Source organism: Urocampus carinirostris, chromosome 10, assembly GCF_059441175.1.
Source record: "Urocampus carinirostris isolate Australia breed hairy pipefish chromosome 10, RoL_Ucar_1.0, whole genome shotgun sequence".
Lineage (NCBI taxonomy): Eukaryota > Metazoa > Chordata > Actinopteri > Syngnathiformes > Syngnathidae > Urocampus > Urocampus carinirostris.
In genome coordinates, this window is record NC_142358.1 from 22,025,235 (window position 1) to 22,049,539 (window position 24,305).

At 39.0% G+C, this 24,305-nt stretch overlaps 1 protein-coding gene and 1 long non-coding RNA gene across 2 annotated transcripts in view; one reads left to right on the plus strand and one right to left on the minus strand.

Annotated features, from left to right (window-relative positions):
• Positions 1 to 2,193: 2,193 nt before the first annotated feature.
• On the minus strand, positions 2,194 to 5,003 carry LOC148358401 (uncharacterized). The gene is made up of 3 exons (XR_015851504.1): positions 4,953 to 5,003; positions 4,687 to 4,837; positions 2,194 to 2,429 (listed from the first exon to the last, which is right to left on the minus strand). It is a non-coding gene; the product is annotated as an uncharacterized LOC148358401 (long non-coding RNA).
• Positions 5,004 to 5,326: 323 nt separating this feature from the next.
• Positions 5,327 to 24,305, plus strand: part of ssh2a (slingshot protein phosphatase 2a) — a 54,063-nt gene continuing 35,084 nt past the window's right edge. The window contains exons 1-2 of the mRNA XM_088345626.1: positions 5,327 to 5,507; positions 13,651 to 13,694. Coding sequence (XP_088201752.1) covers positions 5,445 to 5,507; positions 13,651 to 13,694 — 107 coding nt within the window. The 5' untranslated portion in view covers positions 5,327 to 5,444. The remainder of the gene's footprint in view (positions 5,508 to 13,650; positions 13,695 to 24,305) is intronic.

Genomic DNA, 24,305 nt, shown 5'->3' on the forward strand with positions numbered 1-24,305 from the left:
ATTACAAAAACAAGTGGTCCAGGATACCTCATCTTTCCTATCTTATGTCCGGGTTAATCTGCCAAAGTTTCGCCTTGCCCCTTTCAAAGGACTGATTTCCTCAGGGTTGCGTTGAATACAATGTCGATTATGACTTTGCTGTCCCTTCGCAAGGAACTAGATTTTCTCCACCTCCTCAACCTCCTTTGAGGATGCAGAGTGATATTGTAAGTCACCTATTTATGGCTTTAGGGGAAATTGACCTCATTAACAACTATGCCTGCCACCACTACGTCCTCTGCTGAGGTGGGTGATCAGTTTACGCTTGGACGCCAGGAGGCACTCTCTGAAGATGCTCAGAATGTCACATCATTGTCCTTTTACTTTGGCTTCTTGGAAGGACCAGGCTTTTCTATTGAGCGGCGTTCCGCTGGATACGGCCCCACTTCAGACGCCATTCTATTATGCTTGGGTCCTGTTTGCAGTCACAGGGTGGCTCAGGGACGGTGTTCTCTGCAGGACTTCACTGACCACAACACCTTTTACGTTCGAGGCCGCAGTTCTTGAACCCGATGCAACTGTTGCACTGATACATTGACGTGACAGCGGCTTTTGTTTGTCCTGTCAATGTTTTTGTTTTTTAGGGTGTTTTGTCTAAGCAGCGTTAGTCCCAATATATTGTGATTTGCCAGTTTGCCAGTCTTACACCACTTCTGGCTGCCCCCTGCCTTAGGGAATGTGTGTAACTACAATTCTTGTCACTCTGAATCTTTGTATTAACCTGTAACCTTTGGTGACACCAGAATTTATACTCCTTTTAGAGCAGGAACCCGGTTTTCGAGGGCCGCAGTCCCAGACAGACAGACAGACAGACAGACAAAGAGATAAGTTCTTTTTAGCAAAGACAGAGGGGTAGGAGCTTGAGGACCTTGCAGTGTGCATCTATGCAGGCCATTGATATTATCTGCTTGCGCAAAGGGACAGTGAGTCTTATTTAACGCCTTCTAGCGGTAAAAAATGCCATTTAAAGAACAATATTGATTTGAATGATTAGGAATAATACATGAACTATCATATACACGTGCATTTTTTCCCAGTACTCGTAGGTTGAAATGTGAATTTTACACAACATTTGGCTCACCTAAGGAAAGCTGACATGATTGTCTGCCACCTTGGTGCTACGGGTACCCCCAAACCTTTTGAAAAGGCTGGGCAAAAAAGTTAAAAGAAAAATGGTGCGGTTTGGACATGTTGAGTATCCTTAGATTATATTATTTCGTGTGCTTTGTAGTACTCGTTTTTGTTTGGAATACACAATACAGTGACATCTGTAATATGCCACAGCGTCGCTTCAATTGTAAGGTCATGATCCATCACAGGTCCCTTGACTGCCTGGGTTGTCTGGGCAGCAATGAGCAAGCAACTCTGGACAGCTTTCTCCCCTATTGACGGTTCCTGGCCTGTGTTTGGGTCGTTGCAAAGTTGGCATCAGTTCATTACTTAATATTGTCAGCCCAGTTATTTTTCGGTGTTGCGCTCCTCCTGGATTGTACCCTGGAGAAGTGTTATGGCCAGTCCCGACGATTTTGTGACGTGACCATACATCTGCAGTTTTTGTCTGCGCACAGTTGACAACAGCTCTTCATAGAGTCCAATGCGCCCTCTGATGGTGTTCCACACTGTGTCATTTGTCACATGGGCTCTGTAGTGCTGATGCCTAGAAGTTACCTGAAGCATCTCCAAGGACTTGATTTTCGTTCCCAGTTTTCTGTGAGAGGCCATGTCTTGCAAGCGTAGAGGACGATGGAAGTAACTAGCGCTTGTATAAATCTGATCTTTGATTTCACTGCTATGTTCTTGTCACTCCAGATGGGTTTAAGTCTGGAGAGTGTGGCTGTGGTTTGAGCTATCATGGCCATGATATCTGGTTTTGACCCCACTTCTGATTCGACAGCTCCAATAAATGTAAATTTGGTGGAAGGTTTAATCTCTTGATGGTTGATGGTAATGTTTTTGGTTATACCTTGGTCATAAATTTTCTGCTGACTTCCTTCCTATACTGGGTTGATGCTTTGTCAAGGCAAATTCACTAAAGCAGCCAAAAGATATGCAGATACAGCTGTTGAATGACAGAAAAGTAGAAGATTTTTTCAGACACCCGGTAAGATTACAAAATTAAGAAGGAAAAAAATAAATAAAAGAACAGTGGCCATCTTAGTCAGACAATATCAGTAAGACCTGCCAGTTTCCAAACACTGTTCCATTCAAGGAAGTTCAGAACTGGGATGGGCTTGTGTCTCCCCCTGTTGGTAGAAAACATGCTACAAGCAGATTGAGAATAAGTGTGTGGCGTAAGCGAGCTGTTTTAACTGAAACCAGCCACTGGGGAGGACTGAAGCTCCATGTAGAGGCCTGATCGGGAATCAGGGTGTGACACCACATTCCATTGTCTGAAAGCATATACTGTTATTAAAATGTAAGAATTGTCTGAAAATTCAACAAATCATTATCACCCAGCATGCATATTTAACAAAAACACACACTTCCTCTTCCCAGGATACACGCACACGTTAATCTGATACAATCCCTGATGCAGAGAGCTTTAATTAGAAGAGGCTTGTGGTATATCTGTATCTTCTGTAGTGACACTCTAAAATCCCGAAGCAGAATTAACCTCCTCTCTAATACTAATCTCGTTTTCTACGGCCCACCTTCATTCTTCATAAGCACCTTCTTTGTGGCGTCCCGCAGCGTCCCATCTACTTCCAGCCCTTATCCATCGTCGCCTTGATTTTATCGCTCATTTGTCAACCAAAGATTTGTAATGTGGTGCTCACACGTTTTGCATACTGAGTGATCCCTACCATGAAAGAGGAAGAAAGTAACCTCTACGCTTGAGCACCTTGCATTCGTCATAAACGTGCTCAATCATTCTGTCACCTTTGTTTTTAGAAATATGTTTTATTATTGTCGAGGTTAATCTGCCTATACTATTCCATAAGACTATATGTTTTATATCTTTTATGTGCCCTAGTTTCCTATATCCTTAGCACATGATCAATAAAACCAAATGGAGGATGGGTGCGGATGGGAAGAAGCAGTTAGGGGGGCAGGGTATGGAAGCACTGGCTATGACCCACATAATGACAAGAATCCGACTCTCAGCTTCTTTCTATCCCCTTCATCCCCCTTTTTCGTGTGGCTGTTTCTTTAAAACTGTGGTGAAGCAGTTAAATTCATTAAGATGTGGACATGGTAGTTTTTTTCCAGTGTGATATGACCCTGGGAACACACTCTCGCAGAAAGACATCAGCACCTGCTTTACCCCCACAACCACAATTCATGTCACATGAAGTAGAGGGTGGAGTGGGGTCAGGAAAGGTCATCTCCTTGAGCAGTTACACCACACATGACCACACTGATTTATGTTTTGTGTCTCCAATCACACACAATCAGAAAGAAAGGAGGAAAAAAGTAGGAAAGAAAGAAAGAAAGAAAGCCAAAGAAAGAAAGAGAAAGAAAGAAAGAAAGGAGAAAAGAAAGAAGGAAAGAGCGAAAAGACAGACAGACACAGAAAGGAGGAAAGACAGAAAAGACACAAAAAAAGAAAAGACACAGACAGACAGACAGACAGACAGACAGACAGACAGACAGAGTAATGTTTATTTGTATAGCCCTTTATCACAAGGAGTCTTAAAGGGCTGCACAGACCACAGACTACTGCAAACTACAGACTATTATTACACCATCCTCTGATCTGAAACCTACATGAGGGCAAGGAAAAACTCAAAACCTCAACATGAGGAAAATTAAGAAACCTTGAGAAGGGACTGCACGTGAGGTAATCCCCCTTCCAGGACAATTAGGCTGCAACGGGTGTTGCAATAACAAATAATGCACAAATAGTGTCGTTAATTTACATACTACAGCACGTACTAACCATCTGTTTTATATTTAATTGGTCTAAAAGGAACATTGCTCAACAAATGGGTTGCACGAACCAGAAATAGCAAAATATATTACCAGGTATCTATGAAGGTTCTACATATGAGAAAGTCCAATATAAGTGAGGCTTTTTAATGCTAAACATCTTCAAAGGAGCTGAACAGCATCCAAAACGTAAGATAAACAAATAAACAATTAAATAAATAAAAATGCGCGTTTTCCATGCATCTTGAGCGTCTTTCCTTGCAAACCCTCGTACCCAAAATGCCTCCTTTAGAATGTACACACAAATACAAATTATTCACCCTGTACCCCAAGAAACCTAAGTACGCTCTAACTTCTTCGTCAGAAAGAAATAATGGAGGGAGGGCAGGATGGAAGGAGGGAAGAAGGAAGGAACAGAGGCAAGGAAGGAACAGAGGCAAGGAAGGAAGGAAGGAAGGAAGGAAGGAAGGAAGGAAGGAAGGAAGGAAGGAAGGAAGGAAGGAAGGAAGGAAGGAAGGAAGGAACGAAGGAAGGAAGGAAGGAAGGAACTAAAGGAAGAAAGAAAGGAACTAAAGGAAGAAAGAAAGGAAGTAAGAAAATAACTTTCAGAGAAGCCGAAGCTTGAACACCATCCAGTTTACATCTATGCCGGCCATTGATACCATATGTATATGTAATTGTAAGGTTATGACCCATAATCCATTTAAATGAAAGGCTTGGCACAAACAAGATTCTAGTAACAGATGAACACATGACAATTCACACTCAGAATCATACCTCAGGACAATGTTGTCGTTTTTAACCCATTATAATAAACACAGGCTGAGTGTAGAGTTTGCATGTTCTCCTCGTGCTTGCGTGGGTTTCCTCCAGGCAAACTCCATGAAGGAAATTCGATTTAAGAAGGCCCAAGAAATGCAGATTTGACCTAGATTGACAGAAAAGTAGGAATAATTTTGCGCGAATCGGTTTAATCATATGATAAAACGGAATGAAACGCATCTTATTAATTAATTCAATCGATAAATTAGTTCGAATCGCACCAAGATAGAAGTTTGTATCGGTCATGCTTCACGCCCTTTTGACAGCTGGCCACTTTAACGCATGCGCACAACATCAGCTGCTCAGCTCAAAAAAATGAAGTCATTCGGAAGGTTCATAAAGCAGTGAGTGGGGGTTGATTATATTTCTTTCAAAATAAAAGTAAGCCTTTTCTACACGAATAATATTTATTTCAAACAACTATTTTATTGCATAATACACATAATAAAACCTGTTTCACTTCAATATACAAAATATTGTGGGTCTGAAATTCACGATAAAAGATACATTTACGATGGCTCTAAATTTTAACTTTACAACGAAACCTGCTTTGCTGGAAGTTGCTGCTGAATATGTCTTGCTTCACAACGCCGGTTACTAGCAGTGACCAGACTAACCTCCAAAGCTAACTGTAGTTTATGTCTCACAAAAATGTCTACAATTTGGGCTTGTTACGCTTTTAGGTGACCGGGGTTTAAGAAGGTGCGGGTGCGATGGCGCTGGTCACCGTCCAACGCTCACCGACACCGAGCACTACCTCCAGCCCCTGCGTGTCGGTAAGTCTTGGTCCAAACTGTTTTGACATCTGGCAAAAAGGCTTCGTCCCTATCACTGCAATGACTTAACAGCAATTTCTATGGTTGGTCATTCCATTTAAGCTTTCGAGTTTTTATTAATGAAATAAGCTTTCATTAAAATGATTCTCAAATAAATGGATAGTATTTCGCTCTAACATACTGCCTACTCGTAAATAATTGGCATAAAAAGTGTGCCTAAGCTGGAGGGCTGGGGGTCTTTTCGGAGGCTCTCCATTAAGTAATGATGCAGGTGATAGAAGATTTGATTAAAATGATTATTACCGTGCATTCAAAAAGTAAGCAAAATAACTATTGAATTATTTTTACCACTGTTCAATTAACTCAAGGTAACTATTGTGACAAACATAGCGTCTTAACACTTAATTAAATGATTAATTTAATGATTTAAAGATCTTTCTAATTTTTATTCTTATTTTTTTTGTAGGAAAATGTTTACCTGCATATGAGATCTTTGCTATTAGATTTCATATCTGTTATATAGAAAGGTTCTTTAAACTTCTGCATAGACAACCAGGTGCTATGTTTTCAAATGTGGTATTTTGTTTTGCCTTAAACAGCACAGGCGGGACATTTATTTTAAGTAAAATAACATCGGAATTGGGGCAGTACAGCAGCGCAGTGGTTAGCGCGTGTGCGGCACAGTTCTGAGGTCATGAGATCAAACCTTCCTGTGTGGAGTTTGCATGTTCTCCCTGTGCTTGCATCGGTTTCCTCCAGGCACTCCGGTTTCCTCCCACATTTCAAAAACATACATGTCATGTTAATTGGACGGTCCAAATTGTCCCTAGATGAGAATGTGCGAGTAAGTTGTCTGTCTCTATGTGCCCCGTGACTGGCTGGCAACCGGTTAAGGGTGTCTTCTGCCCACTGCCCGAAGATAGCTGGGAAGGGCTCCAGCACCCCCGCCACCCTAATGAGGATAAGTGGTGCAGATAATGGAAGGATAGATGGAACATCAGAATAGGTTTCCTCAATGCCTTCTGGTTGATTAATGGTAGTCAGCAAATGCAGCAACAGTGGGTGCTTTGTAAATGGTGCCTGGCTTTGGTGACATGCAATGGACATATTAAGAACTGCAAGCTCATTTTTCTTGTGCTTCCCTCACCATTGTCCCGCGAGCCACCCAAAACAATATGCCGGGCCACATTTGGCCCGCAAGCCATAAGTTTGACACAGGTGTTCTAAACATTCTGCATTCAATTTGGCCACTAGATGTAGACATCAGTTTGGAGAATACTGTAACAACAAATATATCCAATCAACTTAACAAGTGTTTGTGCTTTTATTTTTATTTTTTAATGAAAAGCTGACCTGAATATGGTAAGTAAAATAAATCCCGGATTGGTTTACTCAATCTTCTCTGGCTGATTAATGGTAGTCAGCAAATGCAGCTACAGTGGGTGGTTTGTGAGTGGCACCTAGCTTTGGTGACATCCAGTGGACATATTTAAAACTGCAAGTCATTGTTTGACGTGAAAAAGCTCATTTTTCCTACGAGCTTCTCCAACATTGTTTCACGGGCCACGTAAAATAATGTGGTGGGCCACATTGGGCCCACTTGCCATAAGCGGTTTACTTCTTTGTGATTCTAGTCCGGAAGATGCCTGTCTCTTTGAGTGTTTGGATAAATGGTCTTTCTTTTTAAAAGATGTGGTTGTCGTTGGGGAAGTTTGGTCATGTCATGTCAACATCTCCTTTGCTTTCCTGACCTCCATTTGTTGGACTAGACAGAGCGACAATGTGGAGGAAGGAGCCTCATTGAAAGCAGGTTAGTGTGACAGGCATGTCAGACCCTTCAAGTGTCCTCTTATCTCCTTTTACGCCTTCGACATGGAGCCTTTAAACTGCTGACACACATAATGACACAAGCTGTGTTGGCCTGGCTTCCATAGATAAAAGTGGCGTGTAAGCCCACAGTATGTGGTCAGTGTTGGCTCAGGCTGGAAACGCAGCGGGTGTGTGTTTGGACTCAAGAGCCTTGCATGGAATGCATGCAAAACTAGATCAGTGTTTCCCCAAACTTTTTTTGAGCCAAGATACACCTTTTTATTTGATACAAAAACCCTAAGGCACATGTCTCTTTAAAGTGTTTTAGTATTAATTCCCGACACCAGTTTCATGTTTGCTTTTTTCATGTTGCTTAAATTGGGAGTATACCGTTTTTATCTTTTGTGGTCAGAGTTGTCCATAGAGGTTATTCCAAATGGTTAATAAGTTTGCTTTAATTTTGTATTTAACTGTATGTGCGGTTTATAGTTTAGTATACACTCAATAAAAGAAGACATCAATGGATTTTGAACCTGCAAGGAGAACCGGGGGGTGGCGCAATCCTCAGAAAATAAATTCCAACCTTAAAAGCCATCCCCCTGAGCCCTTTCTTTTATTTAAAAATATCCATGTTTACAAAAGCACGTGCTCTAAGGATGTGGAACCAAAGAACAGCAACATGACTGGTTGCTAGTTTCAACGATGTAAACCAGTTTTTCTGAACTGGTGGAAGAGACCCAAAAGTGCGCTATGGACTGTTTTTTTAGTGGCTTGCGGACCTTTGCCTTCGCAAAATAAAGCTAAGAAAACAAAAATAACTGAGGCTCAACTACATTTCTTAGCAGTATATCACAATATCCATCTATCCATTGTCTTCCGTTTATCCGGGGTCGGGTCGCGGGGACACCAGCCTTAACAGGGAAGCCCAGATGTCACTATCCCCAGCCACTTTGTCCAGCTCATCCAACGGGATGCCGAGGCGTTCCCAGGCCAGCCTAGAGACATAGTCTCTCCAGCGTGTCCTGGGTCACTCCCGGGGCCTCCTGCAGGTGGGATATGCCCGGAACACCTCCCAAGGGAGGCGTCTAGGAGGCATCCTTATCAGATGCCCGAGCCACCTCAACTGGCTCCTCTCGATGCGGAGGAGCAGTGGCTCTACACAGAGTCCCTCCCGGATGACTGAGCTTCTCACCTTATCTCTGAGGGAGTACCCAGACACGTTCTCTAAAATCTGCTACCTTATCGTGGTGGAGGAGTTTGTGTGTCCCAATGATCCTGGGAGCTATGTTGTCAGGGGGCTTTAAGTCACTGGTAGGGTCACCCATAGCAAACAGGTTCTAGGTGAGGGGCCAGACAAAACGCAGATCTGAAGACCCTTAATGAAGACAAAAAACATTGGGCCACAATTTCCCTCACCCGGACACTGGTTACCAGGGCCCCCTTCTGGAGCCAGGCCTAGAGGTGGGGTCCGCTGGCGAGCGCCTGATGGCCGGGCCTTTGCTCACGGGGTCCGGCCGGGCACAGCCTGAAGGGACGATGTGGGTCCCTCTTCCCATTGGCTCACCACCTGTGGAAGGGGCCAAAGGGGTCGGGTGCGTAGAGAGCTGGTTAGCAGCCAATGGAGGGGTCCTTGGCGCGATGATCCCCGGCTACAGAAACTGGCTTTTGGGATATGGAATGTTATATTGCAATAATGCCCTAAAAATGCAAGTTGTTAATTGCCATTTCACACCACTGAAAACAGACCAGTGAAGTTAATTTACACATTTTGAGCATAGTGAAATCCAGATACTGTAATCCATTTCCTACGGTTAATGGGGACCAGAAACCCCGGCTATTTATGGAAATCCACCAAGTAGACCTCTCATCACCGTCTTTTGGTCCCTGCTTGCATCAATAGTTGACTATTGAGAATGGATAGCGGCTACACAGGTGCTGTTCATTTTAAGTGGAAAGAACGGAAAAAAGAGCCGCCACAATATTGCCCACTCCGCCCCAGCTCTAAGCAATTGTCGAATAGGAAAAAGTGGATCACAACTTTGCATTTAATTTTAGGCGGACCAGAACAACCAAAGTGTGCTCTGCTGGTCCTTTCTCACATCAATATGCGATCGGGAATAATGGGTCGCGAACGCACAAGTGTAGTTCACTTTTTGATGGACAGAACAGCAGAAGAGATCCAACAAAAAGTTTTCACTTTTTCAATTTATTTTAATCATTTTGGATTTTATTAACAATGTAGGTAAGTTGTTTTAGTTTTGGACACATTTGAGAAGTGGACATTTTTTTTAATTGATTTGGGTCGCGGCCCTGCTTTATTCCTTGACCCTGGCTATTTCAGCTGAAAATGAAAATCTCCATTCTGATCCCTGTATGTGAGAAAAATCGTTTGCATTAGCCATCCATGTGTCGCCGTGTGTTCAGCTGTGGAGATTTGGACCGATTTATTTGGATGAAGAAGAAGAGCTGAAGAGAGCAGTTTAGTTCAGGACTTTTATAACAAAGAAACAAAATAAGGAATAACCAGAGAACTCTGGGCTTGGGCATCGGTAAAAATACCTCGAGAAATGACTGACCACTGTTCTATAGAAAAGGGTTGTGGAATGACAAAAGTAAAACTTGGCTGGAAAATAAAACAGAGCAGGGATTTTCCTGTCCAAGTAAGGGAGTGACATCTTCACTAGAAACCTTTAAGACTGGATCATACTGGGTTCTGCAGGTGGTGTGATAAGAGTATGGCAAACTCAATGGCAGACTTATCAGAACACCACTTAGAACTACTGCTTTATAATTACTAAATGAACAAATACTTTGAAACATCAATTAAATTTAGCATGTGAATACTTCATTAAAATATCTGTATGAGCATAAAGTGCCTTGATAACAACTAAATAAATAACTTGATTATTAAAGTTTTGTGATGATTAAAAATAATTGTAATATAGCTGGAAAACCCATGCAATAGTGACAACATGTTCAGTGAGACAATTTTATAATCTAACCGAATCTAATCCTTATCCATTTATGTTTATTCAACTCCCACCTTTGGATTTTTGTTTTTGCTCAAGCATTTCTCTTTTTATTTTTGTAAAACTGACACAACAGTGACCCTTTCATGTTTTTTTTTTTATGTTAATGCAATATAATTAATTCCAGGAGATTTCACTGGTAGTGACTCACAAAATGCAACTGCTTAAATACTTCAAACTACTGAATCATTTCGACACATTTGCTTCAAACACAAAAAGCAGTATTGTGACTCACCACGCAGGTCCATGTCACACGCTTTGAAACATCGATCCATTTCGACACATCTGCCACAGATTGATTCACTGGTTAACAAGGCTTTAGTTTCTCAATCATTACTGTTTACATGACTAGTGATTTGTGTGAGCCTAGTTTACATGGCGTTAGGGAATAGCCCAAGTGGAGGGATAACAAGGGCTTTGTTATTATGCAAAAAGTCCATTTCACTTCTAACTTTTTACATTGAATAAACACAATTGGATTAGTTACTCACCACATTCAACAACCACCGTACGTGTTTCGTACTGTCTTCAAAACGGTACTTTGTTGGTGTCTGTCATGTGTTTGCATGACATACAGTGTACATATATCATGAAAACTGAAGGGAGCATGTTCTCGTGTAGCTTGTCTTGGAAGTTTGCCAGTGTTGATGTTTGTAATTTGTTTCTGTACTACATACCAAAATTCCTTAGCGGGACCAATAGTGGGGTAAAAAAACAAAACTGATATTATATCTATTATGTACATGAGGCATCCAATCACTTTAATATGTTTTTATGAACAAGCATTGAATTTCTGTAAGGTGTTAGTCAACTGTCTTAAACGGTATATCAGATTTTTTTATTCTGTGCACATTTGGCCATATGTAATATTAATTTATTTCAGCAATAAATTCCAATTTAAAAACCCAAGTAAAGACATTTAAAAAAGTTTATAAGGTTAATATAAGTGATTGTGATTTGGGCCTAGAATGGGATTTGTATGTTACTTATTTTATGAACAGTTTTGTCAAACACATGTAGTAATGTCTGTAATATGGTTGTTTTCGTTTTGTGAATTATCCAACTAATTAATTATAATTATAATCCCTATATTACCTGCATACTTTGAAACTGGTTTAATTTTAATTTCCAAGTTGTTTTTTTTACAATGTGCACACAGAAGGCAGGTATGCATCTTTTTTTGTTTGTTTCTGTAAAAGCACTGATGGGCTTTGTAGGCTTATGGACTGTACTTGCAAACATTTAAACCATACAATTTAAAAGTTAAACATGTTTGTGAACATTCTATGACTATCAATATATGCCTGTGTTAAACAAATGGTAATTGGTCTGCATTTATATAGCGCTTTTCAAGTCAATGAAGACCTCCCAAAGCGCTTTACAATGTGTTTCACACTTACCCATTCACACGCACACTCACACACCAATAGGGAGTCAGCCGTGCAATGCGCCTACAGTTTTTTATAGTTGTTCTTAGATCACTTCTATGGTCAATTTGTGACGTTTCAGAATCATTGTTTTTTGCTTCGGAATGTATAAAACCTCACAGTAGCTGCTGTGGCAGCCTCGCTTCCTCGGCAGGAAATACATCCTCTGATTAGCTTTTCCAGGATGTACGTCTCCCACTCAGGTCCTGGGACTGTCCTCTTTACAGTTTTGAAAGTGCACCAAGTTGAGTTTGCTGATGACATGCAAACTCATTGCTATTGTTGATGAAGTCAACAATTGTGTTGTAATTTGCAAATTTTAAGAGTTTGACAACTGAGAGTGTTGGGTACAATTATTCATGAAGGGGAAGAGTGTGAATCAGATAGTGACCAGACAAATGCTACTCTGAACCGTAACAGAGGGGTTTTCGGAATTAATTTTGCATATGAGTGGTTCAGAATGCTCTCTATTCAAACCATTATTACACATACGTTTTTCTTTTTAATTTTTGTTTTTGTTTTTTCTATTGCGACATTGGGGACATTTTATTCTTCAAATTTATATTTATGGGATTAATATAATCCATTCCATTATCTATATCACAGACAAGACCTTTTGAATTGCATAAGAAATGTGACAGGGATATGTCACATGATATGTCTATATATATTGACAACATATTACATTTTACATTCCAAAATCATGTAGGAAGATTACTTTTGTATGTAGGACACATCTGGATTGCACGTCCACATGTATTGCATACAGCATGTGCAACAGCACCAGTATTGTTAAAGGGGAAAAAAGCAATAAAGAAGAATGTTTCACAAAGTTCCCTATACATATCTCCCCTTTTGTTGTAGCGCTTTACCATTGAGTATATTTTCAAATTATTGACCAGGCAGCCATTACAGCTCACGTTACTTGCATTCAGCACAGCAGGGAGTTCCCCACCCTTGTGTGCCATAATCTGCCTAGCAGCCCCCTTAAATCCCCTCCTCTCATTGGTTATAATGCCACTCCTTGCACATGCATGCAGCTGTGGTAACCATAGAGATGGGAATTACATCCCGTTATTTAGATAGATAGATAGATAGATACTTTATTCATCCCCGCAGGGAAATTCACATTTATCACAATATTGAGACATAATTTCCAGGACATTATTAACACTTGCCAAATACAACAATGAAAATTATATTTTATGGAATCGGACAATAATGGAGGATACGGTTGGTCTGTATAGCACCATACAAAGAGATTTCATACCGTTTTTCATTTCATTTTAGGTAAAGAAAAATAAAACCGATGTGACCAACATTGTCCATTTATCTGCTTGTCAGTGAGGCTAATGGATTGTTGAACATCCTTGAAACTGGAAGCTGTCCATTCATTTTGGATCAAGATGACTGCTACTCTTCTCTCAGTCTTACACCTGCACCATTCTTCATCAACTTCATCCAATTGTATCTCAACTCAAGCTTTGCTCTTAGTTTATTTCCTTTGTCTTCTTGCATACACACATTGTCGACCCAAGGATTCAGCAGCTGACAGATGATGCCGAAGAGAAAGTTCTAGAGTTTTTGGAGGGATTACCAAAGGGATTAAAATGTGTGTGTTTGGTGCAGACTGGTTCCTGTGATGGAGGATGATTGCATTTTGTAGAAGGGGGGTACGAGTTAGGAGTGTGCAGTGTATTTAAGCTTTATCCTATGTTTCTTTTTCTAATTAATTCATGTTCACAAAAGCAAAGTTGTTTTTCTTTTATTTTTAATGGTGGTTTCATTGACTATTTTAGCAAGTGTTGTTGTCTAGCCGCCATAAATTGTTCACTAAGTGCTGCTATAAAGTCTGTTTTTTGTGTGTGTTTATTCTAGGAATCGGGCAGTGGTGAGGATGATTGCCGCTCCCAGCCTAGAAGGTGAGGAGACCACATCCTGTTTAGTCAGTCACAAATGCACTCACGTCACGTTCCTGGTATCAGCTGTTCTCTGGGCACTGCAATTTGAGAGTTGCGCCACTAGGGGAGGGTGCATATCAATATACTGACACTTTCTACCCTGCATGCCGATGCTAATGTGCATCCAAGTTCTTCACAATTCTTTGATCATCGTTCCTCATGAAATAAATTACATACAATGTAACAATCATCAAATGTTACAAAGTATCAATACTCAAGACAATAATTTACTAATGAATGAAAAAAATCTATGTTGGTTTTGATGCTTTTCTTTCTTAATTTCTCATAGAGATTGCATGAGATTTTACAATTTTGTATGTGTGTACATACCAAATAAAGGTGATTCCATTATTTATCAAGCAGAGACAGTTGCTCCGTCGACTTTAAGATAATCCAGATACCTAAACATACAAAATGTGAAGATATAGTACATGGTTTTTGCATTAAATCTACTATATATACTGTGTGTATACTGAGTATATATATATATATATATATATATATATATATATATATATATATATATATATTGAAAGTGTTACTTCGATGATGTCACAGCTCGACAGCAAACAGGCCGTATGGTCAACTTTAAGACTAAATTTTTCGAGTCCCCAGCGCATATTTCGCAACATATTTGCATTATTGCGTGGAAGAAAACTACACGTTTTGTGCCTAATTGAAAAAAAAATATTAAAAAATATTAATGTGGAATACCTTTACGGTTTGATAAGTTTGAAAAAAATAAGAAATATTCACTCATCACTCTGAACAATATGTAAATTCTTTCTCTTCAGAGTATGATCGTTTTTATTAACGTTTTATGCAACACAACCATACTTGAAATGCATGTCAGCTTTACTATTTTAGATTGTTCTTTCCTGCTTTATTACATAAAATCAATATTTGTTTGCTGCCACTGATTTTGTACTCGTTTTTGGGCAGGGTAATTGTTGTCATTATTTTTTTTTCAAGTTGAGTTGGAAATTATGTTCACTTTTTTGTGCTGTGTACTGAAGTTTAGTCCACAGTGCTGATCCACTTGCTTCCGCAGAACATGAAATGTCAATGGATCGAGAATGAGTCCGGCACAAAGGTTTTGTGTGTTGTATACCTGAGTTGTGATACTGTTAAATTACAGTCAGTGTGGTTTTTTTCTGAAAATACATACTACAGCAGCATGAATCAAATTTGATATGATGCAGTCAATTTCTCTGGTTTATGATGACTTAGTTAGTTTGATGCTTTTGTCATATTACAAAGGGAATACAGTACAATAGCAATTTACCTGGGGGCTGCTGGAGCTTGCGTCCAGGTTTTCAAAAAAAAAAAACTTCTGATAAAAACATTTCACTTTTTGAGATATATGTAGTTTTTTCTACTTAAAATAAAATGGAAGAAAATCTACAAATTTTAAAATATATATGAGAAAGACATGTCAATAAGTAATAAATAAAAAGAATAAGAATACTGAAAACAAAGACTCAAGAAATAATAGTATGCGGGTACAGAAATCCAAATATTATTTTTTTAGATTTAAAAATCTGCATCAACAGTCTTCAGCCTTTAACTTTGTGATCAAGAATCAGGTCAGGTTGCCAGGAGCTCTGACGTATGCGTCCCCTGGAACAAGACAGACTTAAAAGAGCACTAATCTGCACTAACTTTTTCACTAGTAGCACCAGTGCAGTCTGTGAAAAGAGTATTTGCCCTTTTCCTGATTTCTGTGTTTTTGATTATTTATCTCTCACAAAGGTTTCGGATCATCAAACCAAATTTAATATCACTTAGAGACAACCCACAGAAATACAAAATGCAGTTTTGAAATGTTGATTCCATTTATTAGGGTACAATAAAAAAAATCAAAACCGATGTAAAAAAGTGATTGCTCCCTGAACCTAACAGCAAATTGGGCCACCTTTGGCAGCGATAACATAAATTAAACAACTCCGTGGAGGACTTTTGGCCCACCCTTATTTGTTTGTTTGTTTTGAATCTGCTATATTGGAGGGTTCTCTCGCATAAACTGCCATCTTAACATTTCTAAACTGCATTTTCTGTTTTCCTGGGTTGTCTTTGTGTGACTTTAAAATTGGTTTGAAGATCTGAAACCTCTTATGAGTGATGAATTTGCAAAAGGCACAGAAATGAGACAAAGCGCCAATACTTTTTCACAGCACTGTATATTTACCTGTTTGTACAAAACATAACTTTTTGCACTTTTAAAAAGATATTTGTAGAAGTACAGCATGACAATATTATATGGTTCCATATGATAAAAAGTTTGACTTAAAATATATTTGCAAATTTATTGTCACGTTAAATTTCCCTAAACCTACTGTAAGTTATATAATCCAATTTTACACAAACATTCAACTTAGTGACTCAAAGCACGCAAATCTAGCTCCTGTTGACATGCATACATGACAGAAACAAACACTGTGAAGTTGTCTTATGTAACCAAGTTCGAGCAGATAATACACGTTTGACACACAGAAACTTGCCGAAAGTTAGGTGCACAATCCCTTAAACTTCACTTCAACAGTGGTAAGAATCTCCTCGAAAGCCCCCTATCCCGCCGCCGCTCTTTGCCTTTCCTTTAATGACCATTCAAACTACATACTTTGTTATTATGTTGAAAACACGGGAATGGCTCATTAATCAAATCGGCTTGTTTTGTTAAAAATTATCATCCGTTAGGTTAACGTGCTGTGGGTAGGCGAGCATATAGAGCAGGGGTGGCGGACAAGTTTGACACAATCAGCTGAAATTTTTAACTGTGAGAGTCAAAGAGCCACACCACACACTGACCTGCCATGACAGACAGACACACAATTAAAAACATTATTTCCTATAACACACTCCTCTCCTTACAATACAACAAGTATTGTTCTTGTGTTGATTTCAAGGAAAGTGTCCACCCTCAATACTCACATAAAAAATAAAGATGAAACAAGGCAAAGAGCCACAGTATATAGAAAATAAGATGAGGCAAAAGGCCGCATTCTTATTGGCCAAGAGCCTCATGCAGACACGTGTTCACCACCCCTGATATAGAGTGAGCCAAGCCAGAAAGTAGCTCGCCAATCATATTGCAAGAAAGGCGTACATTAAACACAAACGTTCTTTCTCCCTCTGTTTCTTTTTAGCATGCACGCATGTGTACTCTCTCTACCTGTTGCTCTCTCTCTTTTTTCACTAGTCTCTCTTTCCTTCTTTACCCATCTGTTTCTCTTTCACTCTACCGCTCTGGTCCTCTCTTTACCTCGCTTTATATGTCACTCTCTCTTTCTACCTTTGCTTCGACCTTCTTTTCTGTCACCATACTCTCTCTCTACTGCTCTCCGCCCCACACTCCTTCCTTGACCCCCTCTGTCTTGTGTTTTCAATAGTCGTGGCCAGCGACTAATGCATTATAAACACACTGCAAACCGATTGTTCTGCAGGGTAATATTTTTTTTCACTTGAACTTACTGTAATTCTGGCCACATTTGCGAGGATATGATTGCAATTTCAAGCCCTGCTTAACTATTTAGCACAGAGGTAGCATCTATATCAAACTTGCACAGGTCGCTAAAACTTTAAACTTACATTTTAAGGCAAACCATTGTCTGTGATTTTGAGACTCCTGGGCTATATATATTCTTTAATTTTTCTGTTAAAAAACATCTATTTTTCCCCTCTCATTACAATGTTCTGGTTTGTTTAATTATTTATTCTTAAAAAATCTACCTACTACTGTCTTCTCTCAAAATACATCTGAAAGCCTGGGAAACCTGTTGATTTTGAATGATGACCTAGCTGTGATGGGTGAAATTGCGAAGGTCAGATTATTTTTTTTTCCAGTTTGTAATTGGTGAAAATAGATGCTTCACACCAGTAATAACGTAACCAATTCCATTCCTCTGCTACAATATTATTCATGATAATTCATGTGGCTATTTTAACAAACAATGCTCGAATGTTCAACGGTTCTTTAGTATCTTTTGCTGGAAGAACAATGTGACGCATTTGCGATAGATCTCCAATAAAAAGTATGCAATTTCAAACATTTTGGCTTACTTTACAATCGACTTCCTTTCCATTTCTTCTTCTTCCCACTCTGACGTGGCCCTGCTTGATATTTTTTCTCCCATCTCATATGCATCAGGTTTCAACTGAGGCCTTAGTTACCAGTGTGTTTACTTGTTTTTTCAGACACAGTACTTAGAGTAATTGTAAAACATTGTTGTGTCATGAAATACAGCTGTGGATGTCTGAATTAAGTTGGAAATTGTGCATACCTGAAAGGGTAAAGGCATACTAGGCTCTTTATGGAGAAGTCTTGATTTCGATGTACCCTGAACTTGTTGACACTTCATAACCTAGGAAATAACAATTATTAACATATTTACTTCGTTTTTATTTTCATGACAAATGATAACATTGTGTTGCTTGGAAAAATGTGGCGCGTTGGTAAACAAATTTTAAGTTAATTATTGCAGGGCCAAACATCACGATTACTGAGAAAAAGTCAAACACTGCAGAAACATTGATAAAATTCCAGTTTCCTTTGTATACACTTTTCAATTTGATCCTGATGTCAGATATGCAAGCTTGTTACATCACATGTTTCAAAAAACATGGTGACATCACGCCAATGAACTTTGAATACTCTCTCCAATAGTGCCTAAAGCTGGCACATGTTTCTCATTATTTCTTAGGTAATACATGAGCATTGCAGCAGCTGTTTCAGTCATACCGATTGACAAACGCCGTATTTATTCCCTCCTGCATTATCACCGTCCTCTATCACCATTTGGCCCATAGCTCACTATTTGTTAAAGAGTACTTAACACACATGCATTGCTGATTGGATCCCGGGACTTTTTTGAGTGACCCTACAATGCAGGGGTCTCAAACTCGAGGACGATAGTTAAGGCCACTGCCTTAATATTAAAGTTAAAGGGACGGTGTGTATTATTTTCCCTCTAGATGTCACTGTATTCTGTCGTGTCACCTAAAACAAGTGCTCAGCACAACAAAAGAAGACAAAATACGGAGACTCAAACCGACCAAAAGCACCTTTTCACTGTAAAAAAGAAGTGAAATAGAAAAATTAAACATAAAAGAAAGAAAAAGATAAGAAAAAAAACTGAAGAAAAAAGGGGGGTAAAAAAATAAAGAAAAGGGAAAATTTTATTTTTTTCCACGTTTTTGTCTTTTTTCTTTAATTCCTTTCTTTTTTTCTTTCCTTTTTTTGCTTTCTTTCCCCCCACTTTTCTTAATTCCCGCTTTCTTTTTTTGACTCTTCTTTTTCTTCCCTAATTTTTATTCCTTTAAAAATGATATATTATCCCTTTCTTTTTGTCTTTCTTTGAGAACGGCTGGGTAAAATAGGACGGATTATTGTCCTTTTTTTTTTGCACTACACGTTACAGCGACATCTAGTGGACAAATATAAAACACTGCCCCTTTAAGAACAGCGGAATGTCTTTATCATCGCCTTTTTTTGTGAAAACCCCATATGCCTGAACCTCACCGGATTCTAGACTCAGCGGACCCCAACTCAATTGAGTTCTAGACCCCTGCTCTAATGTATATTACATAACAGAAGTGGACCAATTAACTTTGTTGCCCCCCCCCCTGGGTTTGTATTCAAGGAGCAACGAAGCCCAGTGTGTTGGAAAGAGGCCTCTGAAAATGATGCAATAATGTTTTCTTTATTATCTAAGACACACTTCATCTTTATCCTTTTTGAATCACATATGTTAGTAAAAAATACCATTACCGTAAATATTTTCTTTCCTCTTAGTAACAATCCTAATTATAATATATCAATAAACAAGGAAAACATTTGTGAGGTGTCCTATAATCAACCTGATCAATAACTGCTGTGTGTTCTAGTTATTGCACGTTTGTCTCTTTGGATGTCAGACTGACAAATAATAGCATTACTGAATGATTTAAATTTGCATGTAAGGCACCACTGTACTACAACCTCCTCTGATTTATTTGTGTGTTGAACATGTTTAAGGAGTGTAGCTGGAAAGACTTGTACTGCTTTCGTCACTCCGCTCTACTCTAACGTCTCAGTTGCTTGGAAGTGCTTTGGCATGTCACGTTTAGAACTGGCTGTGTGTGTTCATTTTGTTTCAACATTTTTGGCTTAAGTTACTTGCTCTGCTTTTCAGCCTCAATGTGACAGCTGACGCACTGAGCGGAACTTGACTTTTAACATTCATTGCATGGAAAAAACAAATTCCAGAATGCATTCATTCGTGTTATCTACAGTCTGTATTTAAGGAGAACATTTTTCCAATTAAGTTGAATAATCCTATACAGGAAATTAAAAGTAGATTGAGAAAAGTGGTTCTTGTTTTTAAGACAGGAAAACAGTCTGCGCTTACATTTGATAAATAAAGACAACATGCACAAGTTAAAATGCCAGGGTCTAATACAAAAAACATGTTTAAAAAGTACACAAAGTTAGATTATCAAAGGGTTCTGAGCATGTTATTTGATAATTTACATCAACACAGAACAATGAAAAATTGGACAAACCTTCAAAGGACAGTGTGTAATATTTAGTCCCTCCTAGTGGTACAAAAAAATCATCTATAAAAAGAACATTGATATGAATACTTGAACTATCATTAGGATGTTAATTTTTATTTAAAATATAATCATAGGGTCGAGAAATGTGTATTTCTTTTTCACTGTGGAATCCCTTCTTGGATCTGTGCCATGTTCTTTTAGCATCCTGCCACCATGCTGTGCCGTAAGTTCGTACCAGAACACACAGTTCCATTTAGTGGTCAAATATTGCACATTCGGGCTTTAACAGGATGTATTATACATATTGTATGTTTTCAATTTTCCAGCAGATCCAAACCTGTGGCATATGGAAGAGGAAGAAGCCATAGTTTATGCTGCCATTTTTTTCTGCACTTGATTCTAAACTAAGTTGGTCCTATTCATATTTTGTTTTAGGAGCGAGGGTTAATTTTTAAACCAAAGATTTATAGGGTGTCATTAATGCCTCAATCAATTTTAATGCCATTGTCAGATCCACTGCATTGTTAATCAATGTTGAGAATTCCGTGTAAATATCAAACCACAAAAAAATAACATCAGCCATATTTCACCACTTTGCCCACACTAATCACTTAAATAATCTCATTCAGATAATGTCAGACTCCGAGGAGGTACATTCTGCTCACTTTGTTTTTTCAAGCTGATAGCTAAACTCAACTTTTTATCCAAGGTATTGGGTGTCTACTTTACTTAAGTGTAATTAATCGGTGTACATTATAACTTTAAGTTGTGGTCAGCAACATACTCAACGTACCTTTATATACGGGACGTGACGCAAATATGTACAGTATCTCGATATGATTTATGACCATTTTGATTTTTGATGTGATATGGAACATTAATATATTAATACTGATTAGTTTGTTTAACATATCCAACATATGATAAAGTACAGATGTATGTTATTTATCCTTTACATTAGGCGCAGACAAAAAGTCTTATTGTCGTGATTACCTAACTGGAGCCACCTGAGGTAATCAGCTGGCGTGCTGGATTGAGCTTCCTGATTGGTGGAAGCTTTCTACTTAAGCTGTCAGCGTCCAGAGATGGACGTTCGAGTGTTCTGTCAGGGACCAGAACAAGCACTCGGATCCAATAGCGTCAGTTTTATAGTTTATTTGGACAAGGGTCGGTGGAGCAGGCTTGAGACGTCGGGTCTTGGTGGCAGAAAGCCTCTTAGGACGGAATGGCAGCTCCGTGGTGAAACGCGTGACGAGCAACGTAGCAGTTAAGTCGGTGGCCGGGGCGGGAGAGTAGATCGTAAACTTGTAACAGAAAGGGTCAGGCAACGAGAAGCAGGCTTGGAATAGACAAAGGGATCGTGGGTACCTTGAATGTTGGAGGCTCACTCATGGAAACGAGGAGTACACTCGAACGTCCATCTCTGGACGCTGACAGCTTAAGTAGAAAGCTTCCACCAATCAGGAAGCGCAATCCAGCACGCCAGCTGATTACCTCAGGTGGCTCCAGTTAGGTAATCACGACACTTATATGGTTTGCATGTGGCTTGAAACAGTATCTGAACAACAAATTGCGCATTGTTACTGCTTTACTGACCAAAGTTGACAATAAAAAATCTGCAGTTATTCTCTGCTTGTTTTTGTTCACGAAATGTGTCCCTTCCCCCCAAAGCAGATCAAAATGCTGAGCGAACGTTGAATGCTCTACATCAAGCATGTCCTAAGTCCGGGCTCTGTCCTAAATGAATGAATGATGTGTCCCGCCAGTAATGTTGACCGCAATATAAAATAAATTTGTACACAAAAAAAAAAATCATTTCACCAGATGGTGTCAGTAGCCTTTTAGACACCCTGCCCATTTCTGATATGGCAACTGTAAATAAAAATAGAAAAGTTGACTGTGAGTGCTGCCTCTTCCAGGTCAAGTAGAAATTGTATTTTTTTCACCAAAATCAAAAACAACTGCACTTCCAGAATTTAAAACGGGAGCATGCGTGTTAATGTGCATTGAAGCGTTTGTCAAGAGAACTTCAAACGTTAGCATGCATCAAACAAACAGTCAGTTTTCTTTCGTTTTGCTCCAGTCCGACTGTTGTAGATATTATTTCTGTGAGCACGCGTTGGTTTTTATCACTATAAGTGGTTTAATATCACTGTCTTTGTGATCGCTGTTTTAGTTGAGTTTTGCGGTTCACAAATGTTTACCCCCGGCTCGGATACGTGACCGCACCTCCGCGGTGCGGTGATTTATCGATATTGTAGATTTTCTTTTCAAACGTTTGTGGGAAGTGAATGAAAGTAAATTATATTCTGTTGTAGATTTATAACCTACCTGACTGACTGTCAGTGTGATTGAATGCAGTTGGTGTATCCAATAAAGGAAACCAAACACACAGCAAGAGTTGTAACACTGATTTCGCTTCCTTGGCACCCCTTTGTTGAAAAAAAACTAAAAAACCGAACACCAAAAGTCAAATGAAACTGCTACAAAGGCAATCTACGAGGTCACAACACTGATCACCAAGCACTGCAAACCTTTATGGGGGGTGAATTTTTTGAAGACTGTCAGAAAATATTCGATCGGCCCTCACACATTTTCAGTTTACTCAATCTGACCCACTTTCTGAAAGGTTTGGACACACCTGCTCTACATATACCTCAAGCCAATGAGAATTATTGGCTGCTTGCTGTTGTGTATAGTGTGCTCTTGGAATCTAAAATGTGACATTTATTATCCATAAAATCAACTTTGAAGATAAAGAGTTCTTTTTTGGGAGAGAGGAAAGATAGGTAGACTAATAATTTGGTTGGTCAATTGTGTATACAGGATTTTTTTTTGCATTCCATTTAGATAATGTATATAGGTCATTACCAGCTCAACACATGACTTTTCTACAGGTTATGTCCGTATTTTGTAGGCTAAAATTATCAACGCATTACCAAATTGATGAGTTTGAACTTCGGCTCATCTTTGACCTCCATATGTCTGGTACTTCGCACAGTTCAGTTGTGTAACTTTTCCAGAGCTCAGCTAAACCACAAACAACATCCGTCTCATGTTACCCGCCTGCAATTCAGGTTCCCACCAAAGGCCACAGTTAATTCGACCACACAAAACTAAACCTCATGACTGGACTAAGACATCAGATAAGCTGTATTTGGGTGGTGTGCTAACATGAAAGGACACTAGCTCAAAAAGGTTGTGATGCAACAGTTTTGCATCGGAAGGTGAATCGTTGAATGGTACAGCGTGACGAAAGCGGAGCAGGTGCTGATGTGTTTGTGGCATTTGTGTTGTAATCAGTTTGCTGTAGGCAGGACACATGGAAAGTACATCGTTGAAAATTAACACCTGTCACAAGTTGTTTTGTTTGACATTCTCAGAAGTACTGTTTTATTTTGATTTGCTTAGGAAGGGTGGTTTTGGTATTTTGCAATTGGAGGAAATGTATGCACTGTAAGATTTTTTTTGGTCATACTTTGCTCAAAGCAATTTAAAACTAGACGTGGGTGACATTGGTACTTTTGGTAAAGATTGGATCCAAGTATAAAAGGGGTAGTATTGATCAATACCGATATTTTTTATTAGAAATATCATGATCAACGAAGAATTGAAACCCCCTCCTTGAGTTACATTATAATTACGATAAAACAGTGCAAATTGTCTATTTTTAGTTTAATAACTTTCTTGCAAACTTTAACAGTATAAAAAAAGGATAAATATGTATATTACAACTGTTTCAGAACAAATGTCAGGAGAGTCAAACAAAAACAGTGATGTAACAAAAACACAAATATAACAAAGTCAACATGACAATTATAATACCTTCCATTGCGCAATATTTTGTGAATGTAGTCAAAGTGCAAATAGTGTAATCCGATGGAAACATCTTTAACAGTATAAAACAAAAAAATAGTTGAACAACTGTTTCAAAACGAAAGTCGAGAGGGTCACACCAAAAAAGCAGTAATGTGAAAAAAATTCAAATAATGTATTACAATGACAACAAGACAACTAAAATACTGTATTTTTCGAACT